The sequence below is a fragment of the Micromys minutus genome (genome assembly GCF_963924665.1).
Source record: "Micromys minutus genome assembly, chromosome: 21".
Classification (NCBI taxonomy): Eukaryota; Metazoa; Chordata; class Mammalia; order Rodentia; family Muridae; genus Micromys; species Micromys minutus.
Window position 1 is genome coordinate 28,684,356 of NC_137956.1, and position 16,145 is coordinate 28,700,500.

At 50.0% G+C, this 16,145-nt stretch overlaps 1 protein-coding gene across 1 annotated transcript in view; it reads right to left on the minus strand.

The window, feature by feature from the left end:
- The window catches only part of SPSB4 (splA/ryanodine receptor domain and SOCS box containing 4), a 70,444-nt gene that overhangs the window by 36,119 nt on the left and 18,180 nt on the right, over positions 1–16,145 (minus strand). Inside the window, exon 2 of the mRNA XM_080934899.1 lies at positions 14,525–15,368. Within this exon, the coding sequence (XP_080791025.1) occupies positions 14,525–15,218 (694 nt within the window). The 5' untranslated portion in view covers positions 15,219–15,368. The remainder of the gene's footprint in view (positions 1–14,524; positions 15,369–16,145) is intronic.

Below are 16,145 nucleotides of genomic sequence, written 5' to 3' on the forward strand. Positions count from 1 at the left end.
TTCCATGATGTATGCTTTTGTGGTGCCTGTCACTCTGGGCTCTTTTGTGTCCCCTAGTGACCTCATGGCAGCTTTACTGGAAGGCAGTGCTAGTAACAGGTCATATCAGTGTGGGTCCCTCATTCATTTCCAAGAGAGGCCTGGGGGGAGGGTTGTGTCTAGAGGTGGGACACCACTGGGCCACTCCTTCCCCACAGCAGAGAGCAGAATCAGCACCCCACCGTACCCCACCCTCTGCTGTGCTTCTTTCTGGCTCTTTCTCAGCAGACAGCACAGCTTTAAATCTCAGCTCTGGGGTCACTTTCCATTTTCCTGCTCAGTGAGCAGAACCAAACTTTTGCTTCTAAAGAAAAACCCATCATTCAGGGTTGTAAGTACAGAAGTGTCCTGCCCCATGCCAGCCACAGACCCGGCCAGAACCATCGCCCCGTCAGCCTAAGCAGGTGCCTGAGACTGCCTGCCTCCAGACATCTCTTACATGAAAGAGCAGCAAACATCCAGTTTTGTTTAAACCTACGTATTAGTGGTTTTGGATCCAAAGCAACCAGACTCAATATCCACTGGCAGTCTTCAAAACTCCCACTGTAGGATGTTTTTCCTGACTGGCTGATCCTGAACCCTACCAAGCTGCCTCCTCTGTTCCTACGCTGGCTGCCCCCCCCTACACACACACACACACACACACACACACACACACACACACACACAAGCATACCACCCTGTTCTTGCTGTCAGAATGCCACATCTCTTTAGCAAATGCCAGCTTGTCCACTTGGGCCAGCTCCAGCAGATCTGGTGGTCATCCCTGTTACCTCTCAGGAAAGCTTGCCCTAGAGACAAAGGCTGTGGTACATCTTCAGAGCTCCCGTATATTCTGGGTCTTCAGGTACCCCAGCCCCACTCTTATGGTTTAGCCAGTGAGGAGCTTTCTGTGGGAATCCTAGTAACCAGGACACTGCTTGGCCCTCTTCAGGACCCTGGCAGAAAATAGAAAGTAAATATATATAGAAAGAATGAAGTATAAATGAAGACACAGAGAACGACCAGGAGGGTGTGTGGCCAAGGAGGGCTTCCAGAAAGAGGAGGGTGGCCTGAACACAGACCAGGCCAGTTTGGGCAATGAGCCAGGCTGCTAACTAGGCATAGAAAGCGCACATTGCAGACCCTCAGGAGATCTTTGTGTGGCTTAATGAAGCACAGCCACAATGCCTTGGAGAACCTAAGAATGGGTCACAGCCCCCAGCTACTATCAGTGATTGACAGGGCAGCTGCCTACAAGAGCCCCAAGCTCAGGGCAAGAAGGGGGGTAGTGGCAAGCACTGTGGGCTGCTGAACTCAGCTTAAAGGATTGCCATCTGGTTTAGGTCAAAGGTCTCCAGGGACTGTTTTGATTTATAGGCTGGGGCAGCCACCTAGGCGGCATGAGGGGCATGTGGAGAGAGCTTGGAAAGGGGAGGGGGGAGGGAGAAAGAAGAGACTGGGGGTGGGGGAGACATTAGCTCCGAGCAGAGCAACCACCTGCTTCTGAGCCCAGATTTGAGATGTTTTCAACATGGAATATAGTAAAAAGAAAGCCTGGGATTGCAGAGAGGCATTTACTAGGTGTCACTGTCTACCTGGGTGGGAACTGGTGTTGCCACCGGGGAGAAAGAAGCAAGCCACATGGGTTCGAGGTGGAGGCACTTGGTCGTTTCCTCGGAACAGCTCAGCTTCTCGGCCACAGTTACTGTATTTGACAGTTGCTGTCCCATGTCTGAGTCCTACAGCTTGCACTTGCAGAGCCCTATGCCTGGCCCAGACCTCCTACCCAGCTGTGGACTTTCCCTAAGCCCTGGCACTCATCGGAAAAGGATATGGGCTATGTCCTAGTCCCACAAGGAGGGTGTCAACCCCCTTCTGTCAATTGCAAATGCATTCCAGCAGCCAGACAGTGTGGACTGGATCATGAAAGAGAAATTTAAACATGAAGCTATCATCTCGGAGCCTCGAGGGAGGATGGTTTTGACCAGATGGAGAAATGGGGTGACATTCAGGAAAAGAGTGGAGATACAGCAAGCGTGGAGGCCAGGTAGGAGGAGGTCTAGGAGGTCAAGCTCTTGTAAGGGAAGAAAGAGCTAGGGAAGTTGGTCCTGGTGAGGCAGACCACTCAAGAGCACCCATCCCCCTAGGTCTTCTTCAAGGAAGAGGAAGGGCTTAAACAATGGCCTCAGCCCTAAGCTATAGCCTTCCAGCCTTTAGCATGTATCCTGCTAGACATGTCCAGGAACCATGAGGACTACCCTAGTCTTCTGGGATGGGAGAGTGCGAAGCATGGAGACAGCAGAAGGCTTCATGGACCTCTAAGTCAGCCTTGAGATGCCATGTACCTTCCAAGCACCCTGGCTATGCAAAATAATCCACTGTCCAGAGAGATCCAGAGTCCCAAGTCTAGCTCTGAACGCACAGGTTGCTAAACCCAGCTTTAAAACCAAATTTTGTGTTCAATTTAAAAAAAAAATTTTTTTTTTCAAAATAAAGTTGTTCAATTTAAAAACAAAACAAAACAAAACAAAAAAACCAAATTTTGAGGAGCCCCAATTACCATTCTGAGGCCAAAGCAGGGGTAGATACTGTAGAAGACACTGGGTGAGGAAGAATTGGTGACTAACTTACCTATACCATAAGTTTCCTTGGCAAGAGTTTAACTCTCTATTTTTCTGTCGGTGGCAGGGACTTCAGGAAAACCAACTTTAGACTCGAGCAATAAACTCAGCCCAGGGCTGAGGTGTAGCCAGCACTTCAACTCATCAAGAAGAAAGGCCACCTTCAGCAAAGTCTGTCTCAGTCTTGGGAGGGCAACAGTGAAACCCGATCCCAGACTGCTTTTCACCAAGACGTCCCAGGGGGAAATGCTGGCAAGGCCCAGCTCTGGCCTCTGCCCTCTGACCTGGATTTGTTTATACACGGAAGGGTTGAGGGGATCAGAGCTGAGGTGAACTAGGGGTTCAGAGAATGACAACCAGACCCGGCCAGATGCTCAAATGTGTCGCAGACAAGGAAAGTGTTCAGCAAGTCTCAAGCATGAATTCGAGGCTGAAAGGCCACAGGGTCATAGGGAAAGAAGAAAAGCAATATTCACCTCCCCAAGCAGCAGCCAGCAGTGCCATCTGGGACGGAGGGTACTGCATGGGGTGTGAGAGGCTGCTGGGTGTTCAGGGCTGTGGGGACAAAGGAGGAATGTACTGTCTCCTCTAAATACTCTCTGGCCCTATTGAAAAGTCAGGACAGATACCCTTAAGTCACAGAGAAGTGTGTATTTGTGTGTGCGTGTGTGTGTGTGTGTGCGCACGAATGTATATACGGTCACAGAATGAAGTACAGTGCTGTGTGGGTGGCCTATCTGTGTACACAGGACTCTTGGGTCTTGTTTTACTTTGTCCCAAGAACCCATCGTGCCTACTCTTCACCTCTCGCCTACCAAGAGGCTCAATGGGCTTATGGATTTGAGGAAATGACAGAGCTAGGTGCTGACAGGTTCATCTCTGCTTCTGGGTGACTGCTACATTGCAGCTGGGGCCTCACTGCCCTGCAGGGCTGCCCTGGAATTCCTGGCATTCCTCCTGTCAGCCCCCTCCCCACCTAGTATGCTCTCAAAGGTTTCCTGTCTGACTGAACAAGCTTCTTACTCCCAGCTCCCCCCCCCCAAAAGGCTCCTGAGCCCTAAAAGAACTCACAGGAGTACACCCAAAGGCCACACTGTGCCTAGTAGTCTCAAGGGAGAGACCATATCCTTGCTCTGTCCGTGAGCTCCCACAGGTTGTCCCCAGAGTCTCGAGAGCCTCAACTCCTGGGAGGTGGGAATGGCTCAAATCTCCACTGTCTAATATGAAGGCTACTATCTGTGCATGTTGGAGGGTATCTAGATGTGGGCAGGACAGCCCAGGGACTGAAGACCTACTTTATTTCATTGTAGAAGCCACCTGTGGCCACCTCATCACAACACGGGCCGGAAAACTACTGACTGAACAAGTCAGATGGTGTAGACCATCAACAGCAGGAATGAGGTAGAGACCCTTGAGATGATCTTGTCCAAATGTCTTTCCCTCGATGGGGAAACCTAGGGACACACAGAGACCACTTGCCCTATCGGGAACCAGCTGTCCAGTCTCCCAGAATCCCAGTCTAGAATGCTTCCCCAGGACTTCTCTCCCTTCTCACATGCAGCGCAGACTCGGGAGATGTCAAGTTAGTTCAACTCAAGAGCACATTTTAACTTCCTTTCACACGTCCAAACAATCCATTTTGGCTCAGTATCTTCGGTAGTCAAGGAAGGTTGCCCGCATCAGCCAAAAAGGAAATAGGAGCTCTCTATCCACAATAGCACTCTGGGTAGTTTGAGGTGAAAGGCACACAGGCTATCTGTGGTACTCTCTCATCTCGGGAGACACTAGGTATAGGCAGAACACACCTAACAGAGCCCTGAACTGGCGCTGCCTCCCCCGGAACTTCCCAAGAAGATAGATTCAGAAGCACGGTAGACCTCGTGGGCTTATGCCCTGCATTACCTGCCTCACTGCTCCCGATGGGTGGACATGAAATGCAAACACGTAGCCAGAGGTCAGCATACTTGAGGATCCTCACTTCACAGAGGCATCTGTGGGCTGGACCTCCAGGTGGGTCCGAACAAACCTAATGAACTCTGGCCAAACCAAAGGGAGCCCTGAATCTGGCTCGGAACAGAAGGTGAGAGACCAATCATCAGGGGCTCCAGCTCTGCTCTGAGGCGCACTATGACCCTGACAGGTCTCAGCCACTTGTGGGTAGAACAGAAAGTAATAAAGACTTTCACCAAGGGGCCTCTTCAACAGCTTTACCACAGGCTATTCTGTAGAATCAGGAGGCAAGTGCCAGCAGAAGAGAGAAGGGTGGCCCGGCTCTCAGATGAGGTTCAGAATACCCCTTCTTCAAACATCAGATAGACAGGCAGTGTTGACCCTAAGTTTCATGTTGCCGCCTTCCCAGCGTGTCAAGCGCTGTTGGCAAGAGGCTCATCCCCATAGAGCCATTCTCCCTATAACCTTCACCTCCGCACACCATCATCTGAGTTCCTCTCCGTCCCTATCCCCAAGGGTTTCCCAGATTAGTTGCCAGTCGCCCCTTCTCGCTCTATCCTCTCAATCGAACTTATCAATATCCAGATTGATCATAAACATGTATTTATTTATTTAAGCACTGCTCAGTCAGTTTCTTGCTCTGACTGTCACCCCAGTGCTCCCAATGCGGAACATACAACCAATAGTGGAGAAAAGAGTCATGGAGTGGAACAAAACCCATCCTAATCTCAAGGGCGGGCTGGACAGCAGTGGAAACCAGGCCTCCAGGGCTCAGTGCCTGGCTCTGACTTGTGTCAGTACAAACACCAGCACAGAGTACTGGGCAGCAATGTCCAGATCATGTCTTTATGCACATATCAAGTAAGCAGCAGGGGTGGGGGAGGGGAACACAACTACTGTAAATTTAGAATTCTTCATTAACTGGCAACCTCTCCAGCTTCCTTCCCAGAGGCATCGGTGAGGAGTGTGGGTGCGTCCCTGCTGTGGAAAGGAAGCATTTCCCCATAATCTGGTCATGGCTGGTTTTCATACCACTGTCCTAACTCTCAGCCAGGTAGCCATTTATGAGAATAGCATGTACTGAGACCCACCCACCAGAAGCTGGAACACAGGGTGACGAGATGACAAGGAGATGCAGACACCCGAGGACCTGAGCGTATCCCCTCTGACCTGGAGGGTACCGTTTGCAGAGGTACCTTTCCCAGTACCCACATGGCGGCTCGGAACCCTCTACAGCCTAGTCCCAGGGAATCTGATGCACTCTAATGAACAACGTAGGTACTAGACGCACAAATGATGCATACGCATACGTGCAGGCAAAACACACATAAAAATAATCTTTTTTTAAAAGCATGTCCTAAAAGGATTTTAAAACTGGGACAAAGATAAGTCTTTGCTGGTACCTCTGTCCCCCACTGTAACCCAGTGGAGTTCTAGGCTGGGTTAGTGGAAGACGGGGACCACGTGCTAGCCAGGTGTGATCTCAGGGGCCCGTGGTGGGGCAGCCCTTGCTTGTCAGGGCTCCCAGCAGGCAGGTCACAAGGTAGGGTTCTCGCAGCTCTATTTATAGACGATGGCCTCTGAACTGGACGGACTGGGGAAGCCAGCAAGGCAGCATTTTCCAAGCTCACGCTGCCTTGGCTTAATTTCATCCTAGGCAAATAAATCATTAAGGAGGCCCCGAGTCCCGGAAGATCTGACGAAGAAGGCCATTACATGGCACAGCCTTCCCTTGAATTATGGAAGGCCTCAGACAGCAGCCTTATTAGTGTCTGGGCCAGACTGTAACTCACGCTAACCACCCCCTTGTCTTAACCAAAGGACAAGACGGGACGAATCAGCTGACTCCCTGATGGAAGGCAGATAAATGCTGCCGCCAGCCAGCCTTGCAGGCTGCAGCTCTCCTCACTTACTGAGACCGCCACTGTAAATATGCTTGCTCATTCATGGCTTTCTGTGCATCTCCTTCTCAGACTGGTCACCAGTGCCACAGGATGAGAATGGGTGCAGTGAGCAGTCTTGGGTTTGAGAGTCGCAGGCTACTAGCACCAACCTCGGCGTCGTCATAGTGTAGTATAGCAATGGCCTAGCTGTCACCACAAAAAACTGGATGTGACCCTCAGTGATCTGGTTTGTGAATTACCAGGGAAGAACTAGACAGCCTCCATGAGCTGGCTCTTCAATCTCCTGAACCCCCAACATCCTGTGTACAAAATACATTTGTGGATGGGAAGGGAGTTTCCACGGAGATTCAGTGAGCCATCAAGCAGAAGGCCCTGAGCTGCCATGGACGTGTTGGGGGAGCCTTTCCCAGTCATCTGACAGCAAAACTCTGCCACAGTCATGTGCATTTTTCATGTGGAGGATGGGGAAGGGAATGCAAGATGGAAGTGAACTTAATGGGAGAAGAGGAGATGCTGGGAACCTACAGGGACATGGTGCAAAGTCAAGGACCTGCACTGGCATCAGCTGGCAGGAGGGACCATGGGTACAGGTAGACTGGGCAGCAACAGGCTTTGCTGTCCTGGGCAAGCATGCTGTTTCTGACAGACCAAACTATGAGGAACTGTAGACCAGCCTAGCTGCAGGGTCACCTGGCAAGGAAGGGGTAGATGGGAGGTGAGAGTTTCTGGGCCACAATGTGATGGTGAGGACTCCTGTTCTTTTCCACACTTTCAATATGCCGTATTATTGGCATCAGCCCAGAGTCTGTTAGAAGTGCAGATTCTTGGGTTTCCACAGACCTACAGGGTCACATATAATCTGTCCTGTAGAAGGATTCCCAGGACAGATGCCATCCCTACAGTCAATCCCCTGGTGAGGCTTCTGAGAAACATGGCCATCAAAAAAGCTATACCTATGTGGCCCCCACAGTACACAGTAGGGTTCTTTCCCCTACTTTTTGGACATTGGTTCCAACGTCCAAGTATCTGGTTCCAGCATCGGTAGAGGCTCTGGGCAGTGTCTCTGACTGGAAGAATCACCAGGAATCCAGCAAGAATCTCTCCCTGTTTATATTCATGGTCAGAAGAGCAGGAGGGGAGAAAAGCATGTCAAATCCCTGTGCCAGAGGCCTCTCCACAAAAGCCTTCCTGGTCCTTCTAGTCCTCACCTTAGCATCTCAACCTCCCATATTCATACCCTGCATGGTACACCAGCTTTTCAGTACAGAGTCACGAACTACACTGGTGATTCAGTCTCTTACTTTTTGCTGGGAACATCTCCAAAGGCTTTGAAGCCTGGGCTTTGACTGTGGTCCTTTTGCTCTCTGGTAAGCAACCCTGGCAAGTTCTCCCATTCTCTGGATCATTCCATAACTGCCCGTACAATGTGGCTACCAATTGGCTACAGGACCCAACCTCCCCCCACCCCTGTCTTCTTACCCTGCTGCTTGGAGATACCGTGCCTCCTCTATTCCCCTCACCAATGTCTAATAGTAGTGGGGCTGTCCACCTATCACCTCCTCCTGATAGGTGAACACATGGGCCACCTGTTTGCATGCCCTTACAGGGTACATGTTCACCGGGCAAGTCACTACCAGGGGCTATAGCTGCCAGAGAAACACTCACAAGACTCAGAGGGAAAGCTTTGAAACAGCTCCTGTGATGAAATTGCAGTGGCCTCTGAACAGCTGGTGCAGTTCCCACCGTCTATCCTAAAACCTCCAAATGCCAGCACAGTCCCTTGTGAGAAATCCCTCTGACTTCAGTGGGGACCAAACTTTCCAAGAAGTTATTGTCCACAGCAATCTTCCGATCCATGGGACACTAATAGGCTGAATTAGTAGTTTTGTGTCTACTATTTTACAAGTCCCTACTGTGTTCCCAGAACTAGATAGGTCACTTTTGATACATCACCGATGGCTCCAACACCTCACAGCAGAATGAATTTCTCTTTCTCAGATGAACAAACTGAGCTCAGAGTTAAAATGACTTCCTAGGTAGAGAGACTCAGAACCTGGGGGTGCCAGGGGACCCCTGAGGCCAGATCTACCTCCAGACTATACTAGCCCAGAGTGACATATAAAGTGACAGCAGTCCCTCCCACACCTGATTTCAGACACTGGCATCTTCATGTCAAAGCCCTGAGTGACAGCAGGGCTGTGTGGGACTGTTCATGACAATTAAAAGTGGAAATTCCCTCAAAAGCCGTGGCAGCCGAGGAAGGCTCTTTCTCAGCTGAAAATCTGTCCCTTTTATGCAGAATAAAAGGTAGGGGTCCAGTTTCTGAATGGCAAGGTCTTGAATGGAAGTGCCTGGCCTATCACAGAGCATACAGCTGGTCTGAATGGAGAGACAGATGTGCTAGGCAAAGCACACAATGAGACGCAGGCATGGGTCACGCACGGGTCACACTGCAAGAGGGTGGGCAGTGATCACAGGCAGCTCCTGATGCTGGCCAACTGTGACTTTCACAGTCCTCGCTGCGAAAGGAAAAAAGAAAAACTATTCAGGCAGTGAGGGAGGGCGGTCAAGGCCTTCCTGTGTGTTTACTGTGCACCTACTCAGTAACCTATGCATGGTTGCCACAAGAGAGGCAACTAGGAAGACTAAGATGCAGTTCCCTCTATGGAGTACCTACTGTGTGCTTCTCCATGGGGTTCTTCGGAGGGGTAGACAAGAAGGCTGAATTAGATGGAGTCTCCATCTCAGAGTCGGCTCCTTCAGCAGCAGCACTACACAAAACATGCAAATCATGGCCTATTCTGCGCAGGCCAGGATGCCAGCTTCTTATGGTGCCAATACGTCAGATTGGCTGGACTGGTCAGCTGCCATTATCTTAGTACAGTAAGATGTCTACAGGCTTTTCAGCATCAAAGTCATGTAATTCTACTGTACTGTCAACTGGAAACCAAGACATCCCCAGTACTCACTGGGTGCCTGAGATGAGCTCAGCAGGATGAAGGGAAATGTGAAAGTGTGGTGGCCGCTCCCGTGGGCTACCCAAGCGCCAGGCCAGACCTCACTTCTATGGCCCTTAGCATGGTCTTCTAACTGTCCCAGTGCACAGATGGCAAAACTGAGGCCTTGAGAACCTTAAACAGTGGGAGGGGGAAATAAATGAAATTCAAATGAAGATTAAAAGTTTATTCTTACAGGAAACTGCCTGGCTGTACAAAAGAAAAAAAAATAGGGATCTAAATAATTAAATTGAGACAACCGTACTATGAAAATACATGCCACTGTTAATAAGAAATGAGCCCACTCTACCGTAACTGATACTTAAATAATTGCCAAGATCCATTAAGGTGGGGGAAGAAACCATGAAACAGAACTCTGCTTACAGTGTGATCTAAAAATTCCCCCTCCGTAAATATTTCTGGAAGGATACACCAGAAACTGCTGATGGTGGCTCATGGCAAGGATGGGGGGCGGGCTGGGGACTGGAGAAGGCGATGGGGGTGCTTCAATGCACAGCTGTGTGTATCGCTCACAGCAGTTAACCAGCCTCCACCTAAAAGGGACCACCACACATGCCTTAATTCCTGACTTTCCCCACTTGTCACCAAGTTCTTCCTGGTCACCATCCCTGCCTGAATACTTCCCATCACTTGAGTGAGCCAAGAGAGCAATTCAACTGAGTGGTGTCTGGGGTCCTCACTGATGGTGCAGAGACAAGGTATCTCTGGTTGGCATTGAGCTGGGATGACCAACTGATAAGAGGATGGGGAGGCCAGACATGGACCTTGTTGGAGGAGCCACATCCAGTCATTAAGGAAGTTGGGAGGACCTCACTGCCCACACAATACTCGAGAGTGGTGGGCAGGAAGGTGGTAGGCTTGGCACAGAGCAGGAACACAATCTGACAAGGGGAGGGTGTCCTTGCAGGCATTCTGTGGAAAACCTCTCTGGCCCCATCAATACCAGAAGCCCTGGCCAGCTGCCAGCCTCCTCTGCTGCACTGTTGCGCCAATAAATTCTTGTTGGCAGATCGATTAAACCATCTAGGAATGGCGTCTGGAAATATAGCTCCTTCTGCTTGGCCCAGGTGGACGAGGCCTCACAGCCAGCTAGACCCAGGATACCAAACCCGAGCTCCTAACTCTCCAACCAAAAGTCAGTCCTGAGCATCAAGGGGCCCTCTGAGCAGAACACCCCCAAACCAGCACAAACCAAACACCCTAATAAAATGTTCTTCTGGTAGCAATCAGCCACCAGCGTATGGAAAGAGGAGCCTACAGGCTAGGGAGCAATCCCAGACAGTAGCCAGAGCACATCACAAAGCCAGTCTACCCCAAAGGTGAACTGCCTGCTCAGTGTAGAAGCTCCCGAGTCCAGCAGCAGCAGAGCCAGCCTCTACATCCAGCCTAGCTTTTCAGTGTACTCTGCAGAGTTCTTTGAAGGCTGGGAAGGAAGCAATCGAAGAAGAGAAAGTACCAGACAGGATGGCAGAATCTCAGCTAAGTTCACCAGAGCGCCACACAGCCAGGTGAAGCCAACTCTCCTAAGCCATGTCCCCCTGCCTTATCTGCTAGGGTCCCCACAAGCATCTCACACAATTTGTCTCAGCCTGCATTTTGGATGATTAATTTTTACCAAGGGCTTAGAAAAGAGCCCAGAAGAATGAGGTATTTCTATTTAGTATTATTAATACTATAAATATAAATATATTTAAATACAATACATATTTAAATTAAATAAATGTTTGAATATATATAATAGCTACTATTATTATTATCGCTATTATTAGGCTGGCTCTAGGCAACTGAGAGAGTCAGCCTGGTCATGTGACTGGCTTTGGCTGCGTTTATCTCATCAGCTACACACCTTAGGCATCCCACTCACTAGGCTGTATATTCCATGGTGTAGCAGAAGAGCAATTCTATTCATAAGGGTACCAGGACATCAAGCATTCGCAAGGGAAAACTGCATGACCAGGATGCTCTTGTTCTATCAAACATGGGTTTCAGAGTTCAGTGTGGTGAGACCTTTTACGGCTTGCTTTCACAGTCATAAAAAAAAAATCACAGATTGAAAAACAGTTATCTATTAACAGCTTCGTTGCATTAGAGGAAAACACTTTACAAAGGCCGCTCTTTGTTCTATTCAAGACCCCCGGAACCTCCCTCAGCTCAGCTGGTTAATCTGAAGCAATGGGCTATAACTACTGGGTGTCCCCTCAGTGCTGGTATTCTTGATTATCCCAAGTGAAAGAGGGGACACCGAGGCTTTGAAGAACGAGGTCTTTTCAGTTTTTAAAAAATTTCTGATGATGATTTCAGTCCAACCCCCCAGCCCCAGTCAGGTTACCATGTCTACAATCAACAAAGGTTCAGAATTTTTTCAACCCACGGATCTTCACCTTGGGCTACCTATCCTATCCAGGGACTCTCTGGAGCCAAGCTATTTCCTTCCCTGGGATCCACAGAAGAATTTGTCCCAGGTCACCCTCTGCACAGACTGCATAGCCTCTTTCCAATCACTAATGTATGGAGATATGTCTACCTTTATGTCTTGTAGGGCTATGTCCTACCACAGTCAGGCTCGTCCCAAGCTGAGCTTCCCCTCTCTGCCATCATGCCTCTGCCTACCCTAGATGATGCCACTCTTGTCTGGAGATCAGGCTAGCACTGGATCAGACAAACTGACCCTGTCATCAAATAGGGGATAGCTCAGGCTTGCATCATGAAATCTCACTCCACTATCATAGTCCCTAGTCCCATTTTCTTCCACCTTCTGAATCCTGCTCCTGATTCTGCCAACTCCAACCATTCCATTGGGGAGGAAGGTGAAACCATCCAAAGGACCCACCCACTAGGTCAGATTGCATCGAACACAGCTACCTTTCCTACCTAGCCTCCTGCAGCAGTGCAGGAGATCCTTGACCCTAACAGCCACAGGGACAGCATGATAGGGCCTTAGTTTTGTTGCTGGAGAGCAAGCAGTTAGATTGGAGCAGATCAATAACCAAAAGGAAGGGTTCTTTCTTTAGGCTTTTGTTATCTCCACTGGTTGTCAATGTCAGGTATTTAGCCCAGGCTACCACATTCCAACTAAGAAAAGGAGCTGATGTCCTACTTTACAGACATAGTGTGGATCTTAGGGAATTAGAGTGACTCTCTAGAGACATAAAATGTTGTGCTGGAGATGTACAGAGGACACACCCTCCCGAGCTTTGGTGCAAACCCAAAGGAATTCCAGCAGTAGACTTCCTGGCTGGACCAGAGTGCCCACTGATGCCTTTGTTTGCTCATATGAGGGTTTGCCTCACCATGTCTATCTAAGAGGATTCCAGACATTTGCCACAAGGCACCATGATGTTAGAATCACCCTGCTCGGGGCAGACTCATCTGCTCCAGGCTATTACAGTTAAACAGAAAGTGGAGCACCATTCCACCATTAATCTGAGGCCAACAACCACAGAAACAAGCACCGGCAAAAATGCCACCAATTATAACCCTGTCGGGAGCTCTGGCCATTTCTGTGTTTGCCTGCCATCCTTGAGAACCGTCAGTGCCCATTTTGCTTGGGCAAACACAAATTTTACATGACTCAAACCTTGCCTGCAGCTTCTTTTTTCTGGAGTGTCACTCTTGGGTTCTCAACTGAAGACGTGAACATGGGAAGATGCTTGGTCTTAGAGGCAAGCAGACCAGGGGTGGGGGTGGGGATGCTTATGGTTCTGGGGCTCTACGTTGCTTCTGTTTTCTCTCTCTCTAAAGAGAAAGGGGTCTGGAATCAGCCACACTGGCTGGCAATTATACCTCTATATCTCATTTAAAAGGAACCCCAGAACTGGGGATACAAACTCTCAACTTTGTAGGTTTTGGAAGGTATATGGGAGGAAGTCTGAAGACGGGGACTGTTGGACAGGGACATTAGTGGTTTTTCTCACTGCTGTGACCAAACACCTGGTCAGTCAAAAGGAACGTTAACAAGGGATATTGTCTCCATGATAAGGAAAATATAATTAACAGCAGAAGTGGGAAGCAGCCAGTCACATAATATCTGCAGTCAGAGAGCAGAGAAATAGCTGACATAAAGTGAAACCAGGCTAACAAAACTTCATCCAGCCAATCATCCAGTTCCTCCTACAAGGCAGTGCTTCCGGAAGGTTCTATAACCTCCCATATCAGCACAATCAGCTGGGTACTGAGTGTTCAAACACAGGAGCCCATGGGGGATGTTTCCCGTTCAAACCACAATAGCTGTTATATATGAGTGAGCAAGCCAAACATAGGGTTGGGATTCAAGTTGGGCCATGTGGCCACACCTGCCTTTCCTGGAGTAGCAGTTTGTTACTGTGCCTTTTAAACTGCCTCATACAGGTTTTGAATAAAGAAGGACTTTGTGTTGCTGGGGTGAAACCCGACAACCCACAGGAGTTTGACTTCAACTATACAGTCTTCAGCAGCTGTTGGGACAGTTCACATAATCTAGGTTTCTGGTTGTCTGGGGAAAAAAAAAATGGCAAAATTCCATAGCCCAGGGCCTCATTTCCATGTGGCCACAGTCAGCTAGAGGTGAGAAGTAGCTTACCTCCTTGGGTGTACAGACCTGCATACAGCTAGGGGGGCAATAAATGACAGTTGCTAACACTACATCGTCTTTGAAGCCGGTCTCCCACCTAGGGACCGGACAATGGCGACACTCTCCAGCTGTGACCAGGATGGGATCCTTTCATAAATGTCTTCAGTACTCACAGTCATTACCAGGTGTCCTTACTGTTCTAAGCACACACATCCTACGTGACCCTCCCGAGTGCCCTGAGTTACATTATGACCACCATGCCACAAGTAGATGGGAAAATTGAGGCCCTGTCCCTAAACTTCAAGCCTTCAAAGAAGTCACTGAAAACCACACCCTGACCCCGGAAGTAAACTTCGGGATCCCCAACTGTTTATTGTTTTACCTGCTCTGTTTCCCCTCTTCCCAACTTTCCTCCAGGCAGGATGCCTTTGCACCCCTTGCCATCTAGGCTAGGACACTTACGGTCAAGGCCATTGATGTAGCGCATGGTGACTTCGCAGTGACCCCACACGGCACTCACCACCGGGTATAATTTCTTGCCCTTGAGGCCACGGAACGCCACGCCCAGATACTGGCCGTCCACGATGAAGCTGAGCGTGCCCTCGTCCATGTCCAGCACGACCAATAAGGAATCTGGTAGAGCGAAGGCCTCATCTGGCCCCAGGAAGGCAGGGTATGCCACCCCAGGCCGGTTCTTGCCGTCGTGGTAGAGGCGGCTGCGACCCAGGTCCCAGCCCCACGACTCGGAGTCACTGCCCACCAGTGCGGTGTAACCCACGGAGTGCAAAGGGGCACGGGCCGTGGCCACGCCCACCACAGCGTGGGTGCCCCGCTGCCGAGCGGGCCAATGGATCTGCCATGCATGCAGACCCCGGGCATGGCCCACCTTGCCACGGATGCCATCTGTGCTCTGGGCTACCGGGTGTCGGTGGAAGGTGAGGCGGTCGTCATCCTTTACGAAGACATTGAGGGAGCGGTCCTCAGGGTTCCACGCGTGTCTCAGCTGTACAGCCAACCCCGCTGCAGGCATGTCCAGCAGCTGATCTAGCCGTGCTGGCCGCCCAGGCTCTAAGCCTCGGAGCTCCCGTTTGGCTGGCCGAAGCGCTGGCTCTCGCACCTCCACAGACTTGAGGCTCCCAGAGAGCTTCTGACCCATGGTTCACTATGGGGAGGGGACCGCTGCTGGCCACTGCTACCTCGCAGAAGCCTCCACTCCTGGTATCCAGGGATGGACCCTGGGGCAGGGAACCAGGCTTTCTGACAGTTGATCACAGCCTCTGCTGGGCTGTGGCAGGGGCCCAAGCTCCTAGAAGGAAGCAAAGGGCACAGGTTATGATAGAAGGATCAACTCATCCTCGCATTTATGCCCAGGCCTTGGTAGGGCCCTTTAGCAAGTATAATAACTAATGTGCATAATAATTAATGATACTTCGGATCTCATACTTCCCAAGTATATGTGATACGGCAGACACTGTCCTCAAAGATTAAGATTTCCCCGTTCATCTAAATCTCACAGAGGCCAGCGATTAGCTCATCTCACGGGTAATAAGTGACTGAGCCGCAGTCAAACCAAGGTCCTCCGCTCTTGGTCCGTTCTTGACACCAGAGCAACCACTGGAAATAAATCACGGTTACAGAAAGAACCACCCCCAAGCATCGGCAGTGCTGAGATGGGATGCCGTGCGCATTAGGGTGTGGCTCATGGGTCTGAGCACCAGTTTCCTCAAGCTTAAAAAAAAAATCTTAAAATGTAACCAGGTTTGGGAAACGAGACACAGAGCAAGTGTCCGTCAGGATCACCCAGGGAAAAAGATGCCAACGTCCTTTCCCGAGTTGCTTCCACGGGAAAATAAACAGCAAAAAAAGAGGAAGCAAACACTGGCCATTCCAAACTTCGGAGCCAGACAGTACTGTTCCAAATCCCTTGCTACTTTTAGGCTACTCTTGGACTCCATTCTCCTCATCTGTAAGATGGGATAAAACAGCTCCTCCAGGAGGGATGAGAGTCTGAAAGATAATATAAAACTCAGATCTAGGACGCTGGAGGCAGGTGTCTTCTTGGCTTTATTTTCAAGTGTACCCC